The sequence below is a fragment of the Sinohyriopsis cumingii genome, chromosome 2 (genome assembly GCF_028554795.1).
Source record: "Sinohyriopsis cumingii isolate HCF-2022 chromosome 2, ASM2855479v2, whole genome shotgun sequence".
NCBI classification, from domain to species: Eukaryota; Metazoa; Mollusca; class Bivalvia; order Unionida; family Unionidae; genus Sinohyriopsis; species Sinohyriopsis cumingii.
The window spans coordinates 93,853,145-93,875,511 of NC_142962.1; the positions used below are offsets into that span (position 1 = coordinate 93,853,145).

The 22,367-nt window shown below is 36.2% G+C and overlaps 1 protein-coding gene across 1 annotated transcript; it reads left to right on the forward strand.

Moving 5' to 3' along the window:
• The first annotated feature begins 2,496 nt into the window (after positions 1–2,496).
• On the forward strand, positions 2,497–20,522 carry LOC149805394 (calmodulin). Its single transcript, XM_089949922.1, has 5 exons — positions 2,497–2,631; positions 17,068–17,098; positions 18,383–18,526; positions 19,386–19,628; positions 20,183–20,522. The coding sequence occupies exons 1-5, from the start codon at positions 2,629–2,631 to the stop codon at positions 20,209–20,211; spliced, it is 450 nt and encodes a 149-aa protein (XP_089806048.1). The 5' UTR covers positions 2,497–2,628; the 3' UTR covers positions 20,212–20,522.
• The last annotated feature ends 1,845 nt before the right edge of the window (positions 20,523–22,367 follow it).

A 22,367-nucleotide genomic window follows, 5' to 3' on the forward strand; every position in this document is an offset into this window, starting at 1 on the left:
AGGTTGATCGGAATGAGCCTATACATGGCGGCCGGTATATTTGTAGAAATAAAAACCCTCGAAATGCCATGAAGAATCACCGACGCACGGGAAACTACTGACAAGCGATATCGCACACTAACGATGGCCAAGCCGAGATTCTAAGCGACGCAAACAGAGATGAGATGTGAGTGATCTTGAATCAAGCGCCTTAGATCATTCGACCTCACAAGTCCACAAATGATTGACCGACAAGACGCGAATGCATCAAATGCTTCTTTAATCGTAACTCAGGGCCAAATCGATCGTAAAAATAAGCTGCGTGGTCCGAATAGATTGTGTTGGGTTTTTTTCCGGTGAAAATTCCGGAAAATAAAATGTAAGCTTTTTCTGTAAATTAGAGTTTCGACATCATTCGAGGCATAGTTTTGTCTTGCAATAAGATAAAATAAGATCAGAATTCTTTATTTCAGACTACATAGTCGATACATCTAAATTAAAATATAGATATAAAGTAAACATAAAGGAAGATATATATATATATATATATATATATATATATATATATATATATATATATATATATATATATATATATATATAACCGAAGTAGTTCCGAATGATTTTTATATAACTATTAAAACCGGATAAAATAATAAAAATTATTTTAACAGTAGTACGGCTTACAATTGGATTTTAAGTTTCTGAATCATTAAAATTATAAGCATTGCGTAGAATAGTCTTTGATTGTAATTATGTCAGTAACACCCAAATAGGAGGGCGTATCTCACTTTCTCGTGTATCGGCTGCTCGCATGACCGTCTCAGAGGATCATCGTCATGGAGATTTGTCGCATTGCAGGCCAATTTTACCTGTCACAAATCTTTACTCCAGGATACTTCCTGTGCTTACCTGTGCCGTACATGTTGCTTAGTTCAATATAAATAAAATAGGCTTAATATCTGAGTGTAATTGTACATGAAGTGACAACATTCCTTCCTACCCAACACACTCACACGTACAAGCACTGTCCGTATTTTTATCATTGCGAAGGCGGAAAACAATCCATCACCTCCTTTTCCCCGACCCCGTTCACCATGCCTGAAATGGTTATTAGTTACGCCAATCCGATACTCGATCAGTAATAGTGTGATGTGATTTGCATGTTTAACGTAGCTTTAACAATTTTTCAGTCATATCGCTACGATGTCTGCAATGTGGCAGTTTATAGTGATGTATATAGCACTGGGGCATCATGTAGCATGATGTCCCACCCGGTCGCATTATCCTGACACCAGGCCAACCAGTCCTAACACTAACCTCTTAATGCTGAGCGCCAAGCGATGCAGCTGTTAGTACCATTTTTGTCATGTCTTTGGTATGACTCGGACGGGGATCGAACCCACGACCTCCCGCATCCGAGGCGGACGCTTTAACCACTAGGCCACCGGAGCGGATCAGTAATAGTAGTATAATAGTTCACGAAGTATTTTCAAATGGTTTGACAACCTTCAAGCAGTTGCAAAATATTCGCGTATCATGCAATTTTGTATGTACACAAATTAACAAAACTAAAGGACGGACGCAGTTTTCGCGCGCGCGTGTGTGTGTGTGTGTTTGTGTCTGGCATGATCGTGCAAAAATAGGCGGTGAGAGCATTTTTAGATTATCGTTTAGATTCATTAAGACCTACTTGATCCGTTTGTAAAATCTTATATAACATTAGAAACGATGTTTGAGAGCCACGGTCGCTCAGTATATAGGTAGAAAGCTTGCTTCATAATTCAAGGATCGCGGGTGCGATACCCACCCATGCCGCACTTGGTCGGTTGCCTCATTGTGTCTTTGTGAAAGGCATTTAGCTCCAACTTCATGTGCATGCTATAGCCAATGATGTGCTTAAAGTGTAGTTTAAACCATCAAGCCCCAAAATACACGATGGAAATGTGTCAATGCCCTTCCCAGACATTCAATTGTCGGAAGTGATAGTACCTCGTGGACTGTAATTTAAACCTAATTAATGAAACAATTTTTCCATTGTAACAGACAAAGGTTGGGACAAGTGGGATACTTTCTAAAATAACAGAATATATTGCTAGTTAAGAATATTAACCCCCCACTCCCCGAAGCAATGTAAATGTTCATTATTGAGAGAGAGAGAGAGAGAGAGAGAGTATTCAGATGTAAAAATTTCCAGAAGTAAAAATTCAGTCATAACTTCCATATTTTATATATATATTTTTTTCTACAATGTAAAGAGAGAACTCATCCTCTCTATCACCGTCTGTCTCTCTCTACCTCTCGCCGTCTCTTGTGTGTTGTCCCTGTCTCTCTTCACTCGTGTATTTTCACTTGAATAAATGTTTTATGATGAAGGCTAAGTAATGTGTAATTTCCAACTACATGTATATCTTATCTACACATGTACTGCCTGGTCTTACATTGCTGTATATGTACGTTGCCAAGAGGCAACCAAGGTTCAATGTCATCGTCCCACTCAATGGTACTCAATGCAAGGATTTCACTGTACCGCATTGCGACAAAAGTAGGCGTGTGTGACCCCATACCTGGCTGACGTCACAACATTGGAATCTGGTTAGATAGATTTTTAAATTTGAGAGCGGCAAATCAAAGAAACTGCAATCCGCGATGGTAAGTCTTGATTTTTGGCCATCTACCGATTTTTTAAAGATTTATCTGTTTTAGACTTCTTTGCTTATTGATCGCTTCCAATATTTATGTTTTTAATACAGTTTTTATTCATTTATTATATTGTATGAACAGGTAGGCTGGTGGAATTATTTACTTCCGTTGTATACCTGAGGCCTGCTCAAACGACAAACAATTCAAACGCTCTCATTCTAATCGGATAATCAGAACAATTCATACAAATACGATCAAGAAAGACAACATATACTACTAAGATGTTTTTAATAATAGTTATCAATTAATATGTTTCGGTCATAAACGTCTAAGTTCAGTGGGATAGCGTTTTGCTATGGCATGTAGACTTAATGATAATACTGCTATACGTTTTTATATTTCGTGTAAAACCCGTATCGACGTGTTAGAGCACTTTTCGTGAAAAGAATTGTGCTGTTAATACAGATTGCCTTTTTCACGAGAAACAGTAACTGTTTTTGTGAAATTAGGAATAGTTTCTTGTAAAGTTTGTATAGACGTGTACAGTCGCTTCTTTCCTTGAAGAAAGTGGCATTATTTATGATCGGTATACACTGTTTCAGAGAAAAGTATTATTTTAGTTTAAGAGCATAATCTTAGGAGTTGTCACTTCATCAAAATGTGCATTGAGGTATCCATGCAATTCTTTCAGGTAGAAAGGGGCTTTATTTACTTTTAAAAATAATTTCATATAGAATGTCACTTTTTATCTACGAAGAAAGTGCCACTAGTATTCTCCGGGCAATTTTTTTCACAAAAGAAATTTGCTCCATTCCTAATAAAATGTGATCTTGATGAAGAATGTCACTTTCTTCACAAAAAAGTAACGTTACATGTCCATGCACGTCTTTGACGAATAGTCAGTTTCCACGTCCATGTAAATGGTTGACAAAAGAAGTAACCGTCTTTATGAAGATGAAATTGTAATTCACCTCAATGAAGAAGGAGAGATGCTGTACTACTATGGGCGACGGCGTCAGACCCCTCTCCGTCTCTCTCTCTCTCTCTCACACACACACACACACACACACACACACAACCTAAATGCATTTCAACCATTCTTCCTATATCCTAGACGACAGTTTTACGTTTCATAGAAACTACCCAGTAAGGAGGAAGCTAACTTGGTACCTACATATACACATTCTTGGAGAAATGTTTGTACTTCGCGCAAATGTTTTTGCACACGATACCTATACTAACGAAATTCGGTTAGGGGATGGAGCTTGGCAGATACGTCATCCTTATTACAAAAGTTGGTTAATAATGCCCATATTTCATGCTGTACTGACTTCAATTAAATGTTGTCTTGTACGATTATTTCTCAAGCTCTGTTCATGGTAAAGTCATCAATCTTTATGATTGTATAAATCTCTGTTAGTACCACGCCTCAGAGGCTCACGAGGAATTATTTTCGGGGTGGGGGTTGGGGCATATGTGTAGTGTTCCGCTATTAAGTTTTACGGATGTAGACCAAAACATGTTTAGAGGTGAAATCCGGGGGGGGGGGGGCACTCCTTTATTACAAAAGAGATTACTGACGTATCTTTTACTGGCCTAGGTTAAACTTTTACGTTTAGCTCATGTCAGGTGCTCTTGCGTCGTTATACATAAGGTTAAACCTAGAATGATTAACAAAAATTAAGTGATACATCTTAATGAATACTACACCCTATTCACAAACATGTCATTATGATCCATATTTGATGCTTGACTGACTTGGGTTCAGTTATGTTTTAACTGTTTTTTTATGCTTGAATCATCGAATTGAATAGTGCATACGTTTTTGTTGGTATCGTATCTGTACAAAAAGAGCACTGTGTCCCATATTTCACGTTTTAATGTCATTTAGTTCATGACTAGATGAGCTTTTGGCACGTTATTTGGATACTGTCTTACCCAGAATTGTGAAACTTGGTGTGCGGATAGATCTTGACAATATATTCATTCAAAAAACGTCCTCCATGCATATGAGTCTTTATTTGTGTGTATATTTAAGTAGTATTTGGATAATATATGAGGGTATTATACCGAATGTTTTTATATAATGTTTGTATAGTATACATGTATATTTATATAATACTTGTGCAAGGTTATGTACATTTGGGTAAATAATCCTTCTGTAATCTGTAACTGATTACTGATTTTTTTGAAAAAATGTAATCTCAAGTAATGTGTAATTGTGGTTTAACCAACTGCTTACATTTTTTTTACAAATATTTACTCCAGTACTTTAACTAAAATTTTAAATTTAAAATACATTGGAGCAGCTGAGTGAATATATATATATATATATAATAATAATATATAAAACACAAAACAATAATTACAGATAATAAACGGTACGGTTATAAAGACGTAGGTAATAATTATCGAGTTAGGATGTCTGATGTTCGCAGTAAACATATTTAAATATATTTGTGGTTTTATAGGGAAATATAATTAAAGGTAATCGAGAAGGTATTGATTCAGTATTATAAAAGGATTGTACTTGAATCAGTTACTCTAAAGTGAGTAATGTGATCGTAATAATTACGGTTCTTGAAAGTAATTGAAATCTGATTGATTATATTTTGAAGGTAGCTTGACCCTATGTATGTGATAGATAATGAAGATATATGTATGTCCGGGCATCCAGGATAGCAGTTTCATTACCATGGTTCATTTATATTAACTGATATTTTCATACGGCACGATGTCGTTGCAAACATTTAACCGTTCCTTGACCAATTAAAAGTGAGTTTACCATTGTATAAAGCAGAGGGAACGGTATTATTGCTTTGTATAAAACCCATTTACATATGCCCCCCCCCAAAAAAAAACAAACAAACAAATAATAATAATAAACAAGTCAGACGTATGTGGGTTTGATTTCACAGAGAAAACTTGTTCGACATATTATTGATATTATATTGTAATACATTCTTTGATTATGCTAACCAAAGCCTTTATATCTACAACGCTCAGTTTATAGAGATGGCTGTGATACAAGTCTTAAGACCATATTTGCATCACCAAGCCGCCTACCTCATCTAATTAACTACATAGCTGGCAAGTTAGTGATCGATTGATCAACAGAAAATATTTTTTAATGTACGATACTTATCTCACACACATGCTAATTTTGAAAAGTACTTCCTTAGGGAACCGTTTGTCTCACTTTCACGAGGAAATGAGTACTATAATATCATAGTGGTGTGCCAGGCACTTATGCTGTAAAAAGCAAGGCGTGCCAGACAATATTGGATTCACTGTTTCAGAATAATGGTCCCGGCTCTCATGATTGTTGTTGTTGTTGTTGTTGTAGGATTTAACGCCATTTTTCAGCACACGAAAGGCTATATATGGCGGCCAGTATTAATGGTGGAGGAAGAACCCGGGAAAACCCCGGAAAGAACCACCGACCCACGAGAAGCTACTGGCAAGCTTTCTCACATACCCACATTAGCCGAATCCGAGACTCGAACCCACGCAGACAGAGGTGAGATGGCAGTGATCCGTAACGGAGAGCGCTTTAGACCACTCGGCCACTCGGGTCCCCCTCTCACGAAGTAAAAGAGCAACGAGAAAGGCAATCGTGAGCATTTTAAAGCAAAATACGTGCTTTGAAAAGGAAAGAAACTATAATTTGCTTCAAATAGATTGAAATGTGTTTCATGCACATCCTCTTTTTCCATTCAGACGTGAATTTATAGTGTCTGCTTAAATACATCTGACACTTTGTAGGGTTTGCTCAGAAAAGATTTGTGTCAATTTTTTTTAATTAATGTTACACTGGTCAACAGTGAAATCATTACTGACTTGAAAAGGCCCTAATCTGTAGTATTTTGGTGTGCCGAACACGAATATAACCGTGAAAAATTTGTATTGGCTCTCGTTTTGAAGATATTCATATACCTCATTTTCTATCTTTCACTGTGTAAATTTCTCCAGTAGGACTGCAGCAACATCCGGAATAATGATGTAACATTGCATAATACCATCATGCTCACATCATCCACAGTTGATTGCATCATTTTCTGATGCAATGCAATACTAATGCCATGCGGCTGCTGAAGTAAGTTGACGTCAGCAGTGTACTATACATGTGTAGGCCTATTATACTAATGCCAGGCGGCTGCTGAAGCTGACGTAAGCAGTGTACTATATAAAGCCCAATCAGATAGGTTCAGCATTTAAAATATTTTAGACGTTGTGCGAGACAGTTCAAGCTACTGTTACATAAAACTTATTATTTTATCCATTTACGTACAATAAAGAACAGTAATGCCTCGAAAGTGTGTTAATACCGCGGACAATTTTTGCTATATTTGTGGGGAAGTGACATTTGCCAACCAGAAGAAAAGTATCAATTCTCAAGTGAAGAAGGCATATCATCTTTACTTCGGATGCAAGGTTGGTGACCAAGACAAGCCTTGGGCTCCGCATATATGCTGTGCTACATGTACAACACAGCTTTCACAGTGGTTGAATTGCAAAAGGTCATCAATGCCGTTTGCAGTCCCAATGGTGTGGAGAGAGCCAAGCAACCACCTAAATGACTGTTACTTCTGCTTGGTTCCTCCTCTTTCCGGCGGAATAACGAAGCGAAAGAAGTCGAGAATAGTCTACCCAAACATTCCGTCTGCATTGAGACCAGTTCCACATGGTGAGGGACTTCCTATTCCAGAACCTCCAGCAGAATATTCTCTTGATTCATCTGACGAAGACAAAGGTGAGTCGACCTGTTCTTCTCCTGGTCCATCAGCATGCAGTGATCCAGATTTTCACTGTGGTGCATCATCAACCCCACACAGAATAACACAGGAAGAACTAAATGACCTGATTCGTGATTTGGACTTATCAAAGAACAAGGCAGAATTGCTAGGATCAAGACTCCAACAATGGAATCTTCTAGAAGAAGATGTCACAATTACTGCATATCGAAAGCGCCACCAGCAATTGGAGCCTTTCTTCAGAAAGGAAAGTAATCTGATATTCTGTTCCGATATTGAGGGCCTCATAAATGCTTTAAAAATCACTCATGACCCACAAGAATGGAGACTATTTGTGGACTCTTCGAAACTGAGTCTCAAGGCTGTGCTTTTGCACAATGGAAACATTCTTCCATCTATTCCAGTAGCGTATGCTGTCCACATGAAAGAGACATACGATAACTTAAGGCAGCTACTGAATTCCATTGAGTATAACAAGTACAGCTGGCACCTCTGTGGTGATTTGAAGGTAGTTGCCCTTTTAATGGGACTGCAGCAAGGATATACAAAATACATGTGTTTCTTATGCGAGTGGGATAGCCGAGCAAGGGAAATGCACTACATGAGGAAGGAATGGACTCACAGGCAGAATGTAGCCATTGGAGAGAAGAATATCCAACACCCAGCTCTGGTTGAGGCTCAGAAAATCTTGCTACCACCCCTTCACATCAAACTAGGTTTGATGAAGAACTTCGTGAAAGCCATTGACCGGACTTTGCCAGCATTCCGATACCTGCATGAAAAATTCCCTCGACTCAGCGAAGCAAAGATTAAAGAGGGAGTTTTTGTGGGTCCTCAGATTCGAGAGCTTTTCAAAGATGACCGGTTCAACAACTTGCTGGAAGGTGACGCGAAACAAGCATGGAATGCTTTTCGCCTAGTTTCTACAAACTTCCTCGGAAATGTTAGGGCAGAAAACTATAAGGAACTAGTAGAAGACATGTTGATGAAGTATAAGAAACTTGGCTGCAATATGTCTCTAAAGATTCACTTCCTTCATTCCCATTTGGATTTCTTTCCTAGCAACTGTGGTATTGTTAGTGATGAACACGGCGAACGTTTTCATCAAGATATCGCAACAATGGAACAAAGATACCAGGGAAAATGGTCCACTACAATGCTGGCTGACTACTGCTGGACACTCCTCAGAGATGCTCCCGAACAGCTGTACAAGAGACAGGCGAAGAAATCTAAGATGTAGTCAATGACTTGATTTTTTATAGGTAGGCTATTACAGTTGACCTTTTACTATTGGAATGCATTTCGTTATGTAAACATTAATTTCTTGCAGATTACAAAAAAACTAGAGCCAATTTTGCAATTTGACTGTCATATTCGTGTTCAGCACATAAAAATTGATAAGAATTGACTAATTTTATTTCAGTAACATGACTTTTGTAAAAATTTGTTGTCCAGTGTTAGTAACAAAAATTACAGGCGACACATAAGCGAACACCGACGGGAAAAACCGACCCGCTGGAAGCTATTGGCTAGCTTTCTCTCATATCCACGCTGATCAAGCTAGAGACTCGAACCCACGTGGACAGAGGTGAGATATCAGTGCTCTGTAAAGGCGAGCGTCGTAGAACACTCGGCTACCTGGAGTCACCGTGGGAGAAGGAAATGTGGTTCTTTTCGTTATTATACATGTCGCAGATGTAAAAACTATTATGTAGTTGTCAGGTTGTAGTTACCTTTGACAGGTAAAGTTGTACATGATGCCGGTCTGTAAGTTGATTGATGTCGTATATCCTCGCTGACGACAGGTAGACATAATGACCACGTTTTGATGATTAACCTAAATGATACCACAGCGCTAGGGCAGTGGACCGCAGATCAAGCAGCAAAGCGCAAAATGCATCGGGCATCGCATAAAACTAACCCGAACCCTATTCCAAAATACCAAACTTGTTAAAATACCGTATATCAGGGGTCTCAAACACGTGGCCCGCCAAGCCGTATCATGTGGCCCGCAAAATGATTGGAGTTACAAAGTGTCATGAGAGATAACAAAGGTGAAGCGGCCCCTGGGTCATCGAAAATGCCCTCTTGCGGCCCCCAGGGTGGTTTGAGTTTGAGAACCCTGCCGTATATGTTGCTAAAGCCAAAATTGCTTGAATGGAATGGCGTCGAATGAAATGAAATGATTTAACCTAACAAACGGAATGATTAATTCGGATTCCAAATGACTTAATACTAAATAAAATGTTTCGAAGAAAGAAAACGGAATGAAGACTTCTAATTCGAAACTAAATTGTATCACAATAACATGTTGCAACAATGCACTGTATTTACTATTGACGTGATATGAGGGGAAAGTGTGTAAATTGACACTAACTGATTGTGAACGGGTTAACAAAGTCTGACTGGGAACAGTTAAAGTCAAACTGCGTATCATTTAGGGAAAAAGCAAACATATATTGAATGGCGCTGTCACCCACGACAAATATTATCAGGACGTCCATATTTATGATTTACGGGTGTGTGTACAACTTTCGACCGAGATGTTTGCTGACTACACCCATGCAGCCAAGATTCAATCCATGTGATTGTCGATGCAAAGAGAAAGAGTTTCTTTTCGTAACGTATAAACAATAAATATAATTTTAAAGTATTTTGATCCACATTAAAGAATGTGTGTGTATTTTTTACCCTAGCACCGCGCCAGCGTCCAGGGCTTCGACAAACCTATAGATCTATCGATTAAGAAGATTACATCTTAATCTTGTTTGATCAATAGTAAAATTGCCAAGCTTACCTACATTAAGTAATATACACTCTAGACATGGGCACTGACGGGAGGGGGGTCGAGGTTGGGGTTGTGGGAGAGCCAAAGTCAAATGGATATATTTATATACTACACAAATAATTCTCTTTAACCAAATACTGCCACCTTCTTTTTAAATATCTGGCATCACTGGACGCACGCATATGCGCATAAATTCATCAGTTTTATTTGTAATAATCTTTCTTTCCCACCCCCTCTGGAACCCAGATTTTCTTTTCTTCTGGGAGAGCGAATATAATTGTATGTAGAACCCCTGACTTTTGGTGCAGTTTAAATATGAAACACCCCACTCTCCTTTTCAAGCGTGTTGAGAATGGGGGTGGGGTGTGTGTGTGTGTTTGTAACAGACTTCGAATGAAATGAAGAAGTAAAGAAATTCATTTGCATCCTTATGAGTGTTTCCAATATGAATAAAAAGCACTGATCATGACGGGCTTGAATTTAAACCCAGTTTCAGCATATGATGTGTGAAAACATCAAGGAATGCTGACAGTAATGAACTTACGAGTTAAAAAACAAACAAAACGAACAACATAAAATATTACCAACGCTTCCTATAAGTGATAGCACGTGACCCTTAACCCGATTTTGATACCCTCCCCAGCTCTCGCACACCGAAATCTATTCATCGAAACAAAGAAAGGATAGAGAAAGTTTAACATAAATTGAATGCCATGTCCTATAAAATCACAATGAAAAGCATCGCCGATTGCAAAAGACGTGAATTACCTCCACTTTTCAAAGTCTCATTCTGCAATTGTACAGCGATCAATAATTGTATATGGGAGTTTTGTAATAATAACACATCAACTAGTCGTTAGAAATTAATACAGTTTGTTAAAATTATTTAATTATTACATTTTAGAACACTTGTAATTAAGATAAGCAAAGGCAACCACGCTGACATATAAGATACTTTAGTGTGAACTTGACGGATTTTTAAAAAATACATTTATATATTAAATAATGTCACTGTGAACCTTTCAAATTTTCGCCCATCCTGTGCCTTTCTTGATCAGCGTTTTTTACTTCATAAAACACTCATAATAATGTATTGTTTATTTGTTCACTTCTTTCTTTTAAAATTGGTACTCACCAAAGTTTCCACCAACAATTATTCAGCACACTTGGAAAAGTCGTTAGTGTTTTTCAACTGCACTAATAGTCGTGAGTCAGGAATTCTAAATAAAAATACTCGTCCTACCAGATAGGCCCATCCCATTTCAGGATTTAATCTCCTTAATAGATATAAAATATTCGCAGGATTTGCCATTTGTTTATACGCACCTAGCGATTTTAAAAACGACAATCAAGGCCATAACAAAATGCACAAAACCTTGTCATTTTTCATTCGTCAATTTATAATTTCTAATCCAATTGTCACCAGGAGGTCCTTAAGACAGTCAACTAGTTCGCGTTTCAGAAACAGAAACTCTAGGGTAACATGGTCATATTCCGACCGGTAGGGTGATTCCGACTGTGGATGTACGTCCTGCTGTTTACAGCAAAGATATGCAGATTATTATATGCTCGTTTTTTTCTGAATGAGTGTGTGTGTGTGTGGTTTGGATTTTTAACGTAGCTTTAACACGTTTTCAGTCATATCGCTATGATGTCTGCAGTGTGACAGTTTATAGTGATGTCTAGCACTGGGGCATCATGCCACAGACATGTAGCATGATGTCCCACCCAGTCACATTATCCTGACACCAGGCCAACCAGTCCTACCACTAACTCTTAATGCTGAGCGCCAAGCGAAACAGCTGTTAGTACCATTTGTGTAAGTCTTTGGTGTGACTCGGCCGGGGATCGAACCCACGACCTACCGCATCCGAGGCAGACGCTCTACCCACTAGGCCACCGGAGCGGTCGTTTTTCTGAATGAAGTAAAACAGATGGTTTGTGGACTGCCACATACCAGTTGCTTTGGCACATTCCGCGTTAACTTTTTGGATACAATCTTTCGGATTTAGGCTAGCTGTACAGTAGATGCAAGAAAGGGTCCTTACAAATAACGTACAAGTGACAATGCATAAACTGTCTTCTTTAGCTGGTACTAAGAATGGCAAGAAACCGTCAGCAGTTGGTATGTGGCAGTCCACGAAACATCTGCTTTAGTTCATTCAGTTGGTTTACTTACTCCACAGACACATAAATTAAATCAAAGGTGCTGGTGTCTGCGTCCATTGTTTGTTTAAAATAGAAAGTATTTCTTTTATTCACGTGAGTTCAGTATCAATTACACTCGAGTTCAGTATCGTAAATTACTGAACGATTTTGATAATGCAAAGTTAACGGAGAAAAATATGAGCATATAATAATCTCTCTTCCGCGTGAGTTCAGAAACGGCATTCATAATTTATTTTTTTATTTAGAACCCGAGTCAGGCATCAATTATCCAAGATTTGTATAGCTTTCAATAACATAATAATTATGTTATCGTAGCTTTAAAATAACGCTTTGTCTCGCTAAAAAAGTAAAAATTGCACAATTTTATGAAAAATGTTTTGCTTTGTGGTCAGATTTACCCCAGGTTCTTTATCATGAAAGGGCAATTCAGACCAAGAACACAAGCTTAAAGAAAATGTAGAATTATAATTAGTTTGTATTGAACTTTGAAGAAAAATAAACCAGGAATAAATATGTAATTAAAAACAACAAATAAAAAATTAAAGGTATAAATCTAATAAAAATAAAATCTTACTTCTCTTCACAATTATCTCTATAACAACATCCACTATTACCTATATAACAATATCGCTTTTTATCTGCTATCTCTCTACCTGTAAAGAAATAAAAACAATTGAAAGTTTTTAATTCTACCAAGATAAACAAAATCTTTGTATGTTATAGATGAAACTTGTACATGTACGGTCAATATATGGTGGTCGGAATTACAAATATCAGAAGTTGGAATAAGCCACAACACAGTCGGATTTACACCCTGAGTATATAATCATAATAAAATTACTTTTCAGTAAGAAGAACTCAAATTATATGCCTTTTGAATAGTGAAACGTGTTGCAAGAAGCCCGATCGACTGCTTCCCGTATCGTTTTTAGGTACACATTAGTCGGCTTCAGTAATGGAGTTGTCAATCTCATGTCAACGACCACAGTGGTCGGAATATGACCAGATTACCCTATACGTAAACAAGCAAACAGACTGCTCACTGTCCTTTTCTGGTTTCTAGGTAGTACGAACAACTACAGCAAATCAAGATGAGGCCACGACATCGTTGCTAGGTTTCTAGAACGATGTCAGAAATTGTGTCGTCTGCATCAAATGTTTGCATTGTCGAAATGTATTATTACTAAAACAAATTAAACAAACATGTGTACTTACAGAGATTAGCTTAAAAATGTACGGAATTATTGAGATTATTTAAGACGGTGGACTACTTAACATCTGTTTGCCACAGGAGCTCGACATGAGCTTGACGTTGAGATGAAAAAATAAAACAATAATCTGAAGGGAAAAAATCATACAGAGTGACAAAAATACCTTATATTACCCCTATCATCCGTTTTGATATAGGACTATATCATAATATATAAGAGGGTCCTATGTCAGAACGGGTCATGGGGGTAATCTAAAGTATTTTTGTCACTCTGTATGATTTTTTTCCCTTCAGATTATTGTTTTTTTTTCCCTCAACATCAAGCTCGCGCCGAGCACCTGTGCTGTTTACTGGACAACATAGACCCGACCGGGCAACTATGGCGACCGCATAATTTAAGAAACTCCTGTTCGGTTAGAAACGCCAACAAGTTGACAGAGTTGTACCCGCACCCCCCCCCCCGATAATCAAGTTAGACATCATAAATTGATGAAATTAAGTGACTAAGTATGCGTATTTTTTTTATCATGCCGTATGTTTTTGGAAATCCGGGAGCGGTGGTGGTTGGTTGGTTGGTTTACAGCAAAGGACAAAGTGTGCGAATACTATAAGTTTGTTGAAGCCTTGGAAGTTGGCAAGTTGGGGGAAAATAAAATAAAATACACCCATATTCAATAACATTGATCAATTTACAATATGATTGGAAAATATATTTTTGTTGTTGATATCTTACGAAAAGAAACACTTAACTAGGCCTAATACATTTATTGTGGTATCAATAATTACATGTATTGGATCTTGGTTGTCTGAGTGTCATCTTAAAAAGCAAACGTCCTGACACAATGTATCATGGATGACAACAACACCCTGTGTGTGTTTAGTTTGGTGTTAAGCTCAATGATTTGCCATCTGGCCTTAACTTATAGGTCTAGTCCATGTGAGAGACTTTGTTAACCTGTTTACTTCCATATACTTTGTGCCATTTTACATTTTTTTCCGTCATATCACTTCAACGGGAAACAAGTTACTTGATGTTCGATTTATTTACATTATTTTCTTTGTTGAAATGATTTGTTTCTAAGGCAAGTAAGTTTATTATGCTTCACATCACTTGAACAACTTTGATTATGCCTACCATTCAAACTGGTTTGTGTAAATCGTTCAATTTTCTTGTACTGCATTTTATTTCATGATAAATAAGTACAATGATGTGTAACGTCTCCCTCTTAGTACGAGGGGTGGTTTTTGGATTTTGCTGGCGTCATCTAGAGGATGACCTTCCTTGGTATTATAGCCCAGCGGGAGTGAAAGAAGAATAGAATTTCACCAGAGAAATGAGCGAGAATACTGGGAAGAAAAAAAGCGATACGAGCCCCCTTTGACAAGAAAATAATATTTAATCAGAACAAATTAATAACGGCAATTCCAATTCAAGTTAGATTATGTCAATAGAATTTAACAGGAGTGTACAATTTGGATTTATTTCATCATCATAACGAGAGGTGAAAAGAGCGCAATGTCCACGACCGATTTGCAGCACCTTCCTCCATTGACCTTATATCAATGTCCTCCTAGTTCATCAACTTCCTTAGCTCTTTGCTTTGTCCCTTCATGGACTTCCTAGTCCTTTTATTCTGACCTCGTCCTTCTTTTCCTCGGACTTCTGTCTTCAGACTGTCCCGTCTTTCTCCCAGAAAGCTGTTCCTTTTTGCTGTTCTCTTCAGAACTTGTGCGTCCTAGTACTAAAACCTGTCTTTCTTTTTACAATACGGCCACCTGGTCCCTTTCTTGTTTAACGAGGCGTCCTAGTACTAAAACCTGTCTTTCTTTTTACAATACGGCCACCTGGTCCCTTTTCTTGTTTAATGAGGAAAGTACTATTCTCTTTAGGCCTGCACGGAGTAAAGACTACTTTTTCTCTTTCAGGGAATTTCAGACAAAAGAATTTCGACTAAGGTCGTCACTTTAAAGTCTGATTGCTTCTAAAGTGTACGCCTTGATTTATTCTGCCCAATCGTAGGCAACGGTCCCTAATTTTTCCCAAAGAAATAATTCCTTTTATCAGATTTGACAGCTCAGAATCTGTGAACGACGGTGCGTAACAATTTCTCTTTGAAAAAAAATGATAATTTGACCTAGGTTCCTACCTAGCGGTTAGGGTTGGTAGCTCAAATGTTTACTTTCTAAGGACCGTGTTAAGATACCCCAGTCAATTTCACCGAGTTGGAAAGTTGCCCCTTTGAAGTTGACACTGAAATGGGGGGGGGGGGATGAACGAAGAAAGGTCGAAGTGATCTTTTACAAAGGCTTTTCTGGCTTAAATGCGATAAAATTTGAATGCTTAATGCATTCAACTTTAAAGTTCACTGCAATTTAAAATTCGACACTTCACATGATGCAATATATTCATAATGATAGCATTTAATACTGCATCATATTGAATCTGAATTCACCCATTTTGTACTTTTTATAATTTTGTTTAATACCACATCATTTCATTTGTTAGGTTAAGTCACATCATGTCATACTGCGTCATTTGATTTAATGTAACTTCAGTAGTGATGGCTGCTCATATTCTTCAGGGCTGACAAAGATCAAATCTCTGATAACAGAGAGAGAGAGAGAGAGAGAGAGAGAGAAGCATACAACTCGATGCTTCTTTGTAACGAATCGGATCATAACTGGCTGTACATGGGTTTGTGTTTATTCAGACAAATCTCCTCTTAAATAGGAAGTATAATCTGAATGTATACTACTTCATCTAAAAGTGGAAAGATAAGATAGTGATTTATCCTTACATGTCATATATAAATAAGCATAGGCTGAGACAGATAGCAGCTAAATATATCCACTGGCCTTTCTTCATGCAGGATGCAAGGAGACTGGAAAACGAAGCCAGTAGTTGGCACACATATTTCCCATCTTGATCATAAAGTTAAATGAGAACCATGAAACAAGGCACGAGACATTGGAAGCCTAACACTAAAGAATATACTGACAAAGAGTAAAGATACAACTTTAAAACAAAGTTAAATGGGTAATATGGGGACAGTAAATAAAAAGAATAAATACCTAATCTTTCCCTCAGATAGTTCAGACTGAAGAGTTTTTAAACGATTTTACTTGATGCTGAATGGTAATTCTGAGAAAGAGAATACTGGTATATGGCTGTTCATTTGCGTGTCAGCATTATGTTTTAATGTCATCAAAAAAGTGCTCAGCTCCTTACAATTATTCCCAAAAAGGGCCTGTTAAACTTAATTGTATACAAATTATGGTACCTCTAGACAGGTTTGATTAACAATTTATTCACATGTCTGAGTAGTGATTCAAAATTAAAGGAGGAATTTAATTTATTGACAAGCTCAACTTTTCAAAACAATTTTTAATCATCTTCCTCAATGAAATAGCTGGTGGAGAATGTAGGAGGCCTGTCTATTATTTAATAACGAATAAGAGTTGAAGATTCTTCCTATTTCTATATTAAAGTATATCATCATCTAGATTTTTGTTTTTCATTTCAGGCCGATCAGTTGACAGAAGAACAAATTGCCGGTAAGTATATTCCTCAGTTTATTGTGCACCTAAATTGTATCCAGTCAGTCCAAATATATCTGAAAATGAAATTTAAAGTCCCTAAATTGTATCCAGTTAGTCCAAATATATCTGAAAATGAAATTTAAAGTCACTAAATTGTATCCAATTGGTCCAATTGTATCCAATTAGTCCAAATATATCTGAAAATGAACGTTAAAGTCCCTAAATTGTATCCAATCAGTCCAAATATATCTGAAAATGAACTTTAAAGTCCCTAAATTGTATCCAATCAGTCGAAATATATCTGAAAATGAACTTTAAAGTCCCTAAATTGTATCCAATCAGTCCAAATATATCTGAAAATGAAATTTAAAGTCACTAAATTGTATCCAATCAGTCCAAATATATCTGAAAATGAACTTTAAAGCCACTAAATTGTATCCAATCAGTCCAAATATATCTGAAAATGAACTTTAATGTCACTAAATTGTATCCAATCAGTCCCAAGATATTTGAAAATAAACTTTAAAGTCACTATAGTGGACAGTTGTTGATCCATTTCTTTTGTTGGATACAACTGATATGTGTTTTGTGCATTAATTCATGTAATAAGCAAAAATGAATGTAGCAGAAAGTGGTAGCATATGACACACTTACCTTGAAGTTAAGGTAGTCTTACTTGAAGGTCCATGATCATTTTTTGTTTATGGAAGGTAAGGTGTTTGTTTTTGAAAAATGAAAGTAAGGTTATATGTTAGTATGTCATCTGAGTTACAAAATATACTACCTATACTACTAAATAATGCAAGAACTGTAATTGAAAGAAATAACTTTTCTTCCACTATATTTTTAAAAGGGTCACTACACTGCAGAATGATAAATAATACATCAGGGATGAATATAATATGGTTTGGCACCAAGTCAAAACAATAATGACAATATGAAAACAATTAAAACTTAACTGTTTAAAAATATCCATATATCAAGAATTTTTTTAAGAACTTTATTAAGAATCACAGAGAACTGGTATAATGTAATTTTTTTGGTTGAAATGAAACACAAAACACATTTGTTACACTTGCATATATATCCATATATACATCATTTTATTTTCTTTCACCTCTTTCTGTTATTTTTACAGTCTTGTGCCAAAAGATTGCATAAAAATCTTGCTTTTCTTAAACCTATTACTTGTTGACAAAGATCATACACACACTTATTAATTAGAACATAAAATTAAAACATTATTTTTATACAGACGATAAGAAGCATAACAAATGTCAAATTTGTTCTTTATTTAAGAATTCAAGGAGGCATTCAGCCTTTTTGATAAGGACGGGGATGGAACAATTACCACAAAGGAACTGGGGACAGTGATGAGGTCTCTCGGACAGAACCCCACAGAGGCCGAGCTTCAGGACATGATCAATGAAGTGGATGCTGATGGTAATAAATAAATTAATATTCACTGGAATAAAAAAATATTTTTCTATGTGAATCAACTTTAATGTGGGTTAGTGCAGTTTATCTTTTTTTTTTTTAATGGATTGATTCTCAAAGATCTGTATTTTGCTGATCCCAAGTAATTAAGGGGTCATGAAAATCAAAGGTCACAATCACAGAATTAAATTTGCATGTTTTCAAAAAATATATTGAAATAACTAGAGTATTAATTTTAACATTATTGCCCCCACAGAAGCCAAAATAGATGAAGGTAAATTCTATCACATGTTGATGACAGAACATTACCTATTCTTTTTATTGTTTCAAACATAATGCAGATTGAATTCTTAGACCTTAAATTTTGATTTTTATTTAGATTTTCATTGCCTCCTATTATTAATGATTCACAATAAAAGTAAATTCATATAAAAATACTAGCTGCACGAGAGGCAAAAGTATTAGATTTTTAACCTCAATTTTCAGCCGTTTTAGTTCTTGGCATTTTAACAATGAAACAAATTCCTAAAAAATGTTAAGAATGAATCAAGCAGTCTGGATACATGTGAATTTCTTGCTTGACAATGTATGTGAAAGTTCTTTCATGTGCAGCAAATAATTTAATGTTGTATTATGGTGCAAAAGCATCTGTATAAAAGTCCGTACAGTCGATTATTGTAAACCTGTCTTTATTTTGGAAATGGCTAATGTAATTGTATACATAAACAGAGTTTGTCAGACTTAGCACATAGTTTCATCATGTAATCTGGGAATGGTAAAATATAAGGTTCAAACTACACTGGTGGGAAGGAACACTAAATGATATTCAACAAAAACAAGGCTATAATTTTTGTTTCCAAATTAGGTAATGGAACAATAGATTTCCCAGAATTCCTGACAATGATGGCCAGAAAAATGAAGGATACAGATTCTGAAGAGGAAATCAGGGAGGCATTCCGAGTGTTTGACAAGGACGGTAATGGCTTCATCAGTGCTGCAGAACTGAGGCACGTGATGACCAACCTGGGTGAGAAATTGACAGATGAGGAAGTGGATGAAATGATCAGAGAAGCTGATATAGATGGTGATGGTCAAGTTAACTATGAAGGTACAGTAGAAATGTGGCTTCTTGTACTTGGATTATTTTTAAAACCATTCGTGTTGTATGTACCAAAGATAATCAAGAGAGTACAAAATCTTTATCAACAGATTCATTCATTATAATGACTTTTTTATTTATTTACAATGGGATTTTGAAACAAGACAGTATTAAGAAGACATAAATTCTTTAAAAAAAACTGATCCAGGTCAGGGTTAAGAAATGATTGGTGTGAATAATCATTTTGGTTTGGTTAGGTTCGGCCACTTTAAAGTGTGCTGCAGCAAAATATTAGTCTCTGTTAATGAGTAACTTTTATACAAACTAAATCAAAAGCAAATGTTGGGCTTGAAAGTTGATTTCGGATAGAGTTACATACTGAATTTACTTATTAAAAATTTCTGGCAAAAGAAAGAATGAGAGAAAGAAATATATTGCAGATGTTGAGATTTGCATCTTGTTACCAAAGGGGGATAATCTATGCCCAAACTTATTACAATCAATCCAACTTCACTGAAAACCCCATACTGGTTATTATTATGTTAATTTTATTATTATTGCAGAATTTGTAAAGATGATGACATCAAAGTGAGAGCTTGGCTGTGTTGAAGGTTTTTGATGACAGTCTTGCCATCGTAAAAGTGAAAGAAATATATGCGAAGGGAGATAATTGTGAACCATATCTATGCAACGAGTAAATATTTTAAACAAAATTTGAGAAGTATTAGAGTAATTTTAAAGACTTCAAAGAATGTGACATTTTTAGTCCAATTTTTTTGGATGATGCAACTGATCACTGATCGCTCTTTCTCCTCTTGCTTTTTCTGTCTGTATTTCTCATGTCTGTGCAATCTACTTATATTTCCTTGTTGATGACATAAAAAATAAAAACTTTTTGTAGTAGACTGTTTTCTTTTATTCCTTATATATTTTAATAGACATTTTTGTGTGTGTTTGTATGTTTGAAAGGAAATATGGCATCCCTAAAATACCAAATGACCTTTAAATTGGCCACAGTCCTTTCTTTAAAGAATATCTGCAGAAAAAAAACTGATGCTTTTACCTACATACTTATCTTCTTACCTTCCTCCAAAATCTGCAACCTAAAATATTCCAATTTATCTGCAGATTATCTATCAATGCATCCCCCATATACAGTTCACATATAACTACAAGCATACATTATGCTGATTCTTGAATGCATGCAAGTTGCACACTCAACAAAAGACTGAAAAATTTATGAACAAGTTCTTGATAACCAGTTGTTTTTATTTTTTCCATTTCAACTGATGAAATTAGCTTCCAAATGCCTATCATCAACCAGTGTGCATTTGCAGTGTAAGCTCAAATTGTTATATACTTAAAGAAACTATGGTACTTCCAAATTTTGTTTCCTCTAGCAGTTGGGTGGGTTTTTCTTCATTATTTTGAAAACAAGCTGATTTGAAGAACAGGGAGAGCATGAGTAATCCCACTTGGCTAAGACTGCTGGGCAAGTTGTTGCATTAATACTCTTAAAGTACTTACTTTACTTGATCATGTTCATGTAATTATATTAGTAAATTTTAAAAAGTTAAGTATATTATAATTTTCAGATATCTTTAAGTCACCTCTACAAAGTTGAGGAGAGGTATTAGACTTCACCACATATGAAAGCATATTCATATGCACAGTCTCACTGGTTCTCAACAATTCTTTTTTTTCTTTGTCCTAGGCAACAGATTTCATAGCACATACCCCTTGGGTAGGCAGCTAATTTTGTACATAGTCATTATTTGTACATTGCGCTTTTGTATTAGCTTCATTATATTTCTGCATTGTGTGTAACTACTATTACATCTGGAATTGTGAAAACTGATTAAGGGGATGTATCTTGACGATTACTATACACTCAACCCAAATGTAGGTAACTATGACCCTTATTTAACCTTTCACTGATATGAATTTAGTATTGTGTTTTAAATTTATTTCTCAGTGTTCATGCTAAAGTTACCAGACTAGGTAACTGTATACATCTCTATTAGTACCTCACCATTATAACTGAAGGTCACTGTAACCTTCAATTCACATTTAATTGGATTAGGTTCATTTTTTTTTTTACACCCTGCATATAGTTATAGCTAGACTCATTAAAGTTGGTGAGGGGCATGTCTTTACAAGTACCACACCCTTATTAGAAAAGGTCATTGTGACCCATATTTTATATTTCACTTTAGTATGTTTGCATCTCGTTATGGAACTTACCTAAAACTATGATCATGTAAGCATATATAGGACTCCAACTCGGATCAGAAATATGGCTGCCAGAATGGTAACCAGCTTAGTCAGTCTGATGCAATATTACATAATTAGTGTGTAGGGATCATGTTCCTGTTTTTAATCTTTCCATGATCTTAATGATACAAGTCCGTAATAGTAACAATATACAAGATCACATCATTAATGTGCCTGTTATCTTGCTCATTATCGAACATGTCCAACTACTTTACAATATAAGCATGTTCCAAGTTAAATGTTAATAAACTTCCACCAAAGTTTTAACAAGCTTGCCCAATATTTCAAGTCTGATCAAACTGAATCAGAAATATGGTCTTCAGAGTGATAACAAGGCCAGCCAATCAAATGCAAGGTAACTTTATTAATATACGGTAACAAGCAATTGTAGATGGATATTGGACAACTCGCAATGGATACAAGATATGGCCTTATGACCAGGTGAGCTAATACTGGAAAGAGTAAGTTTTAAAA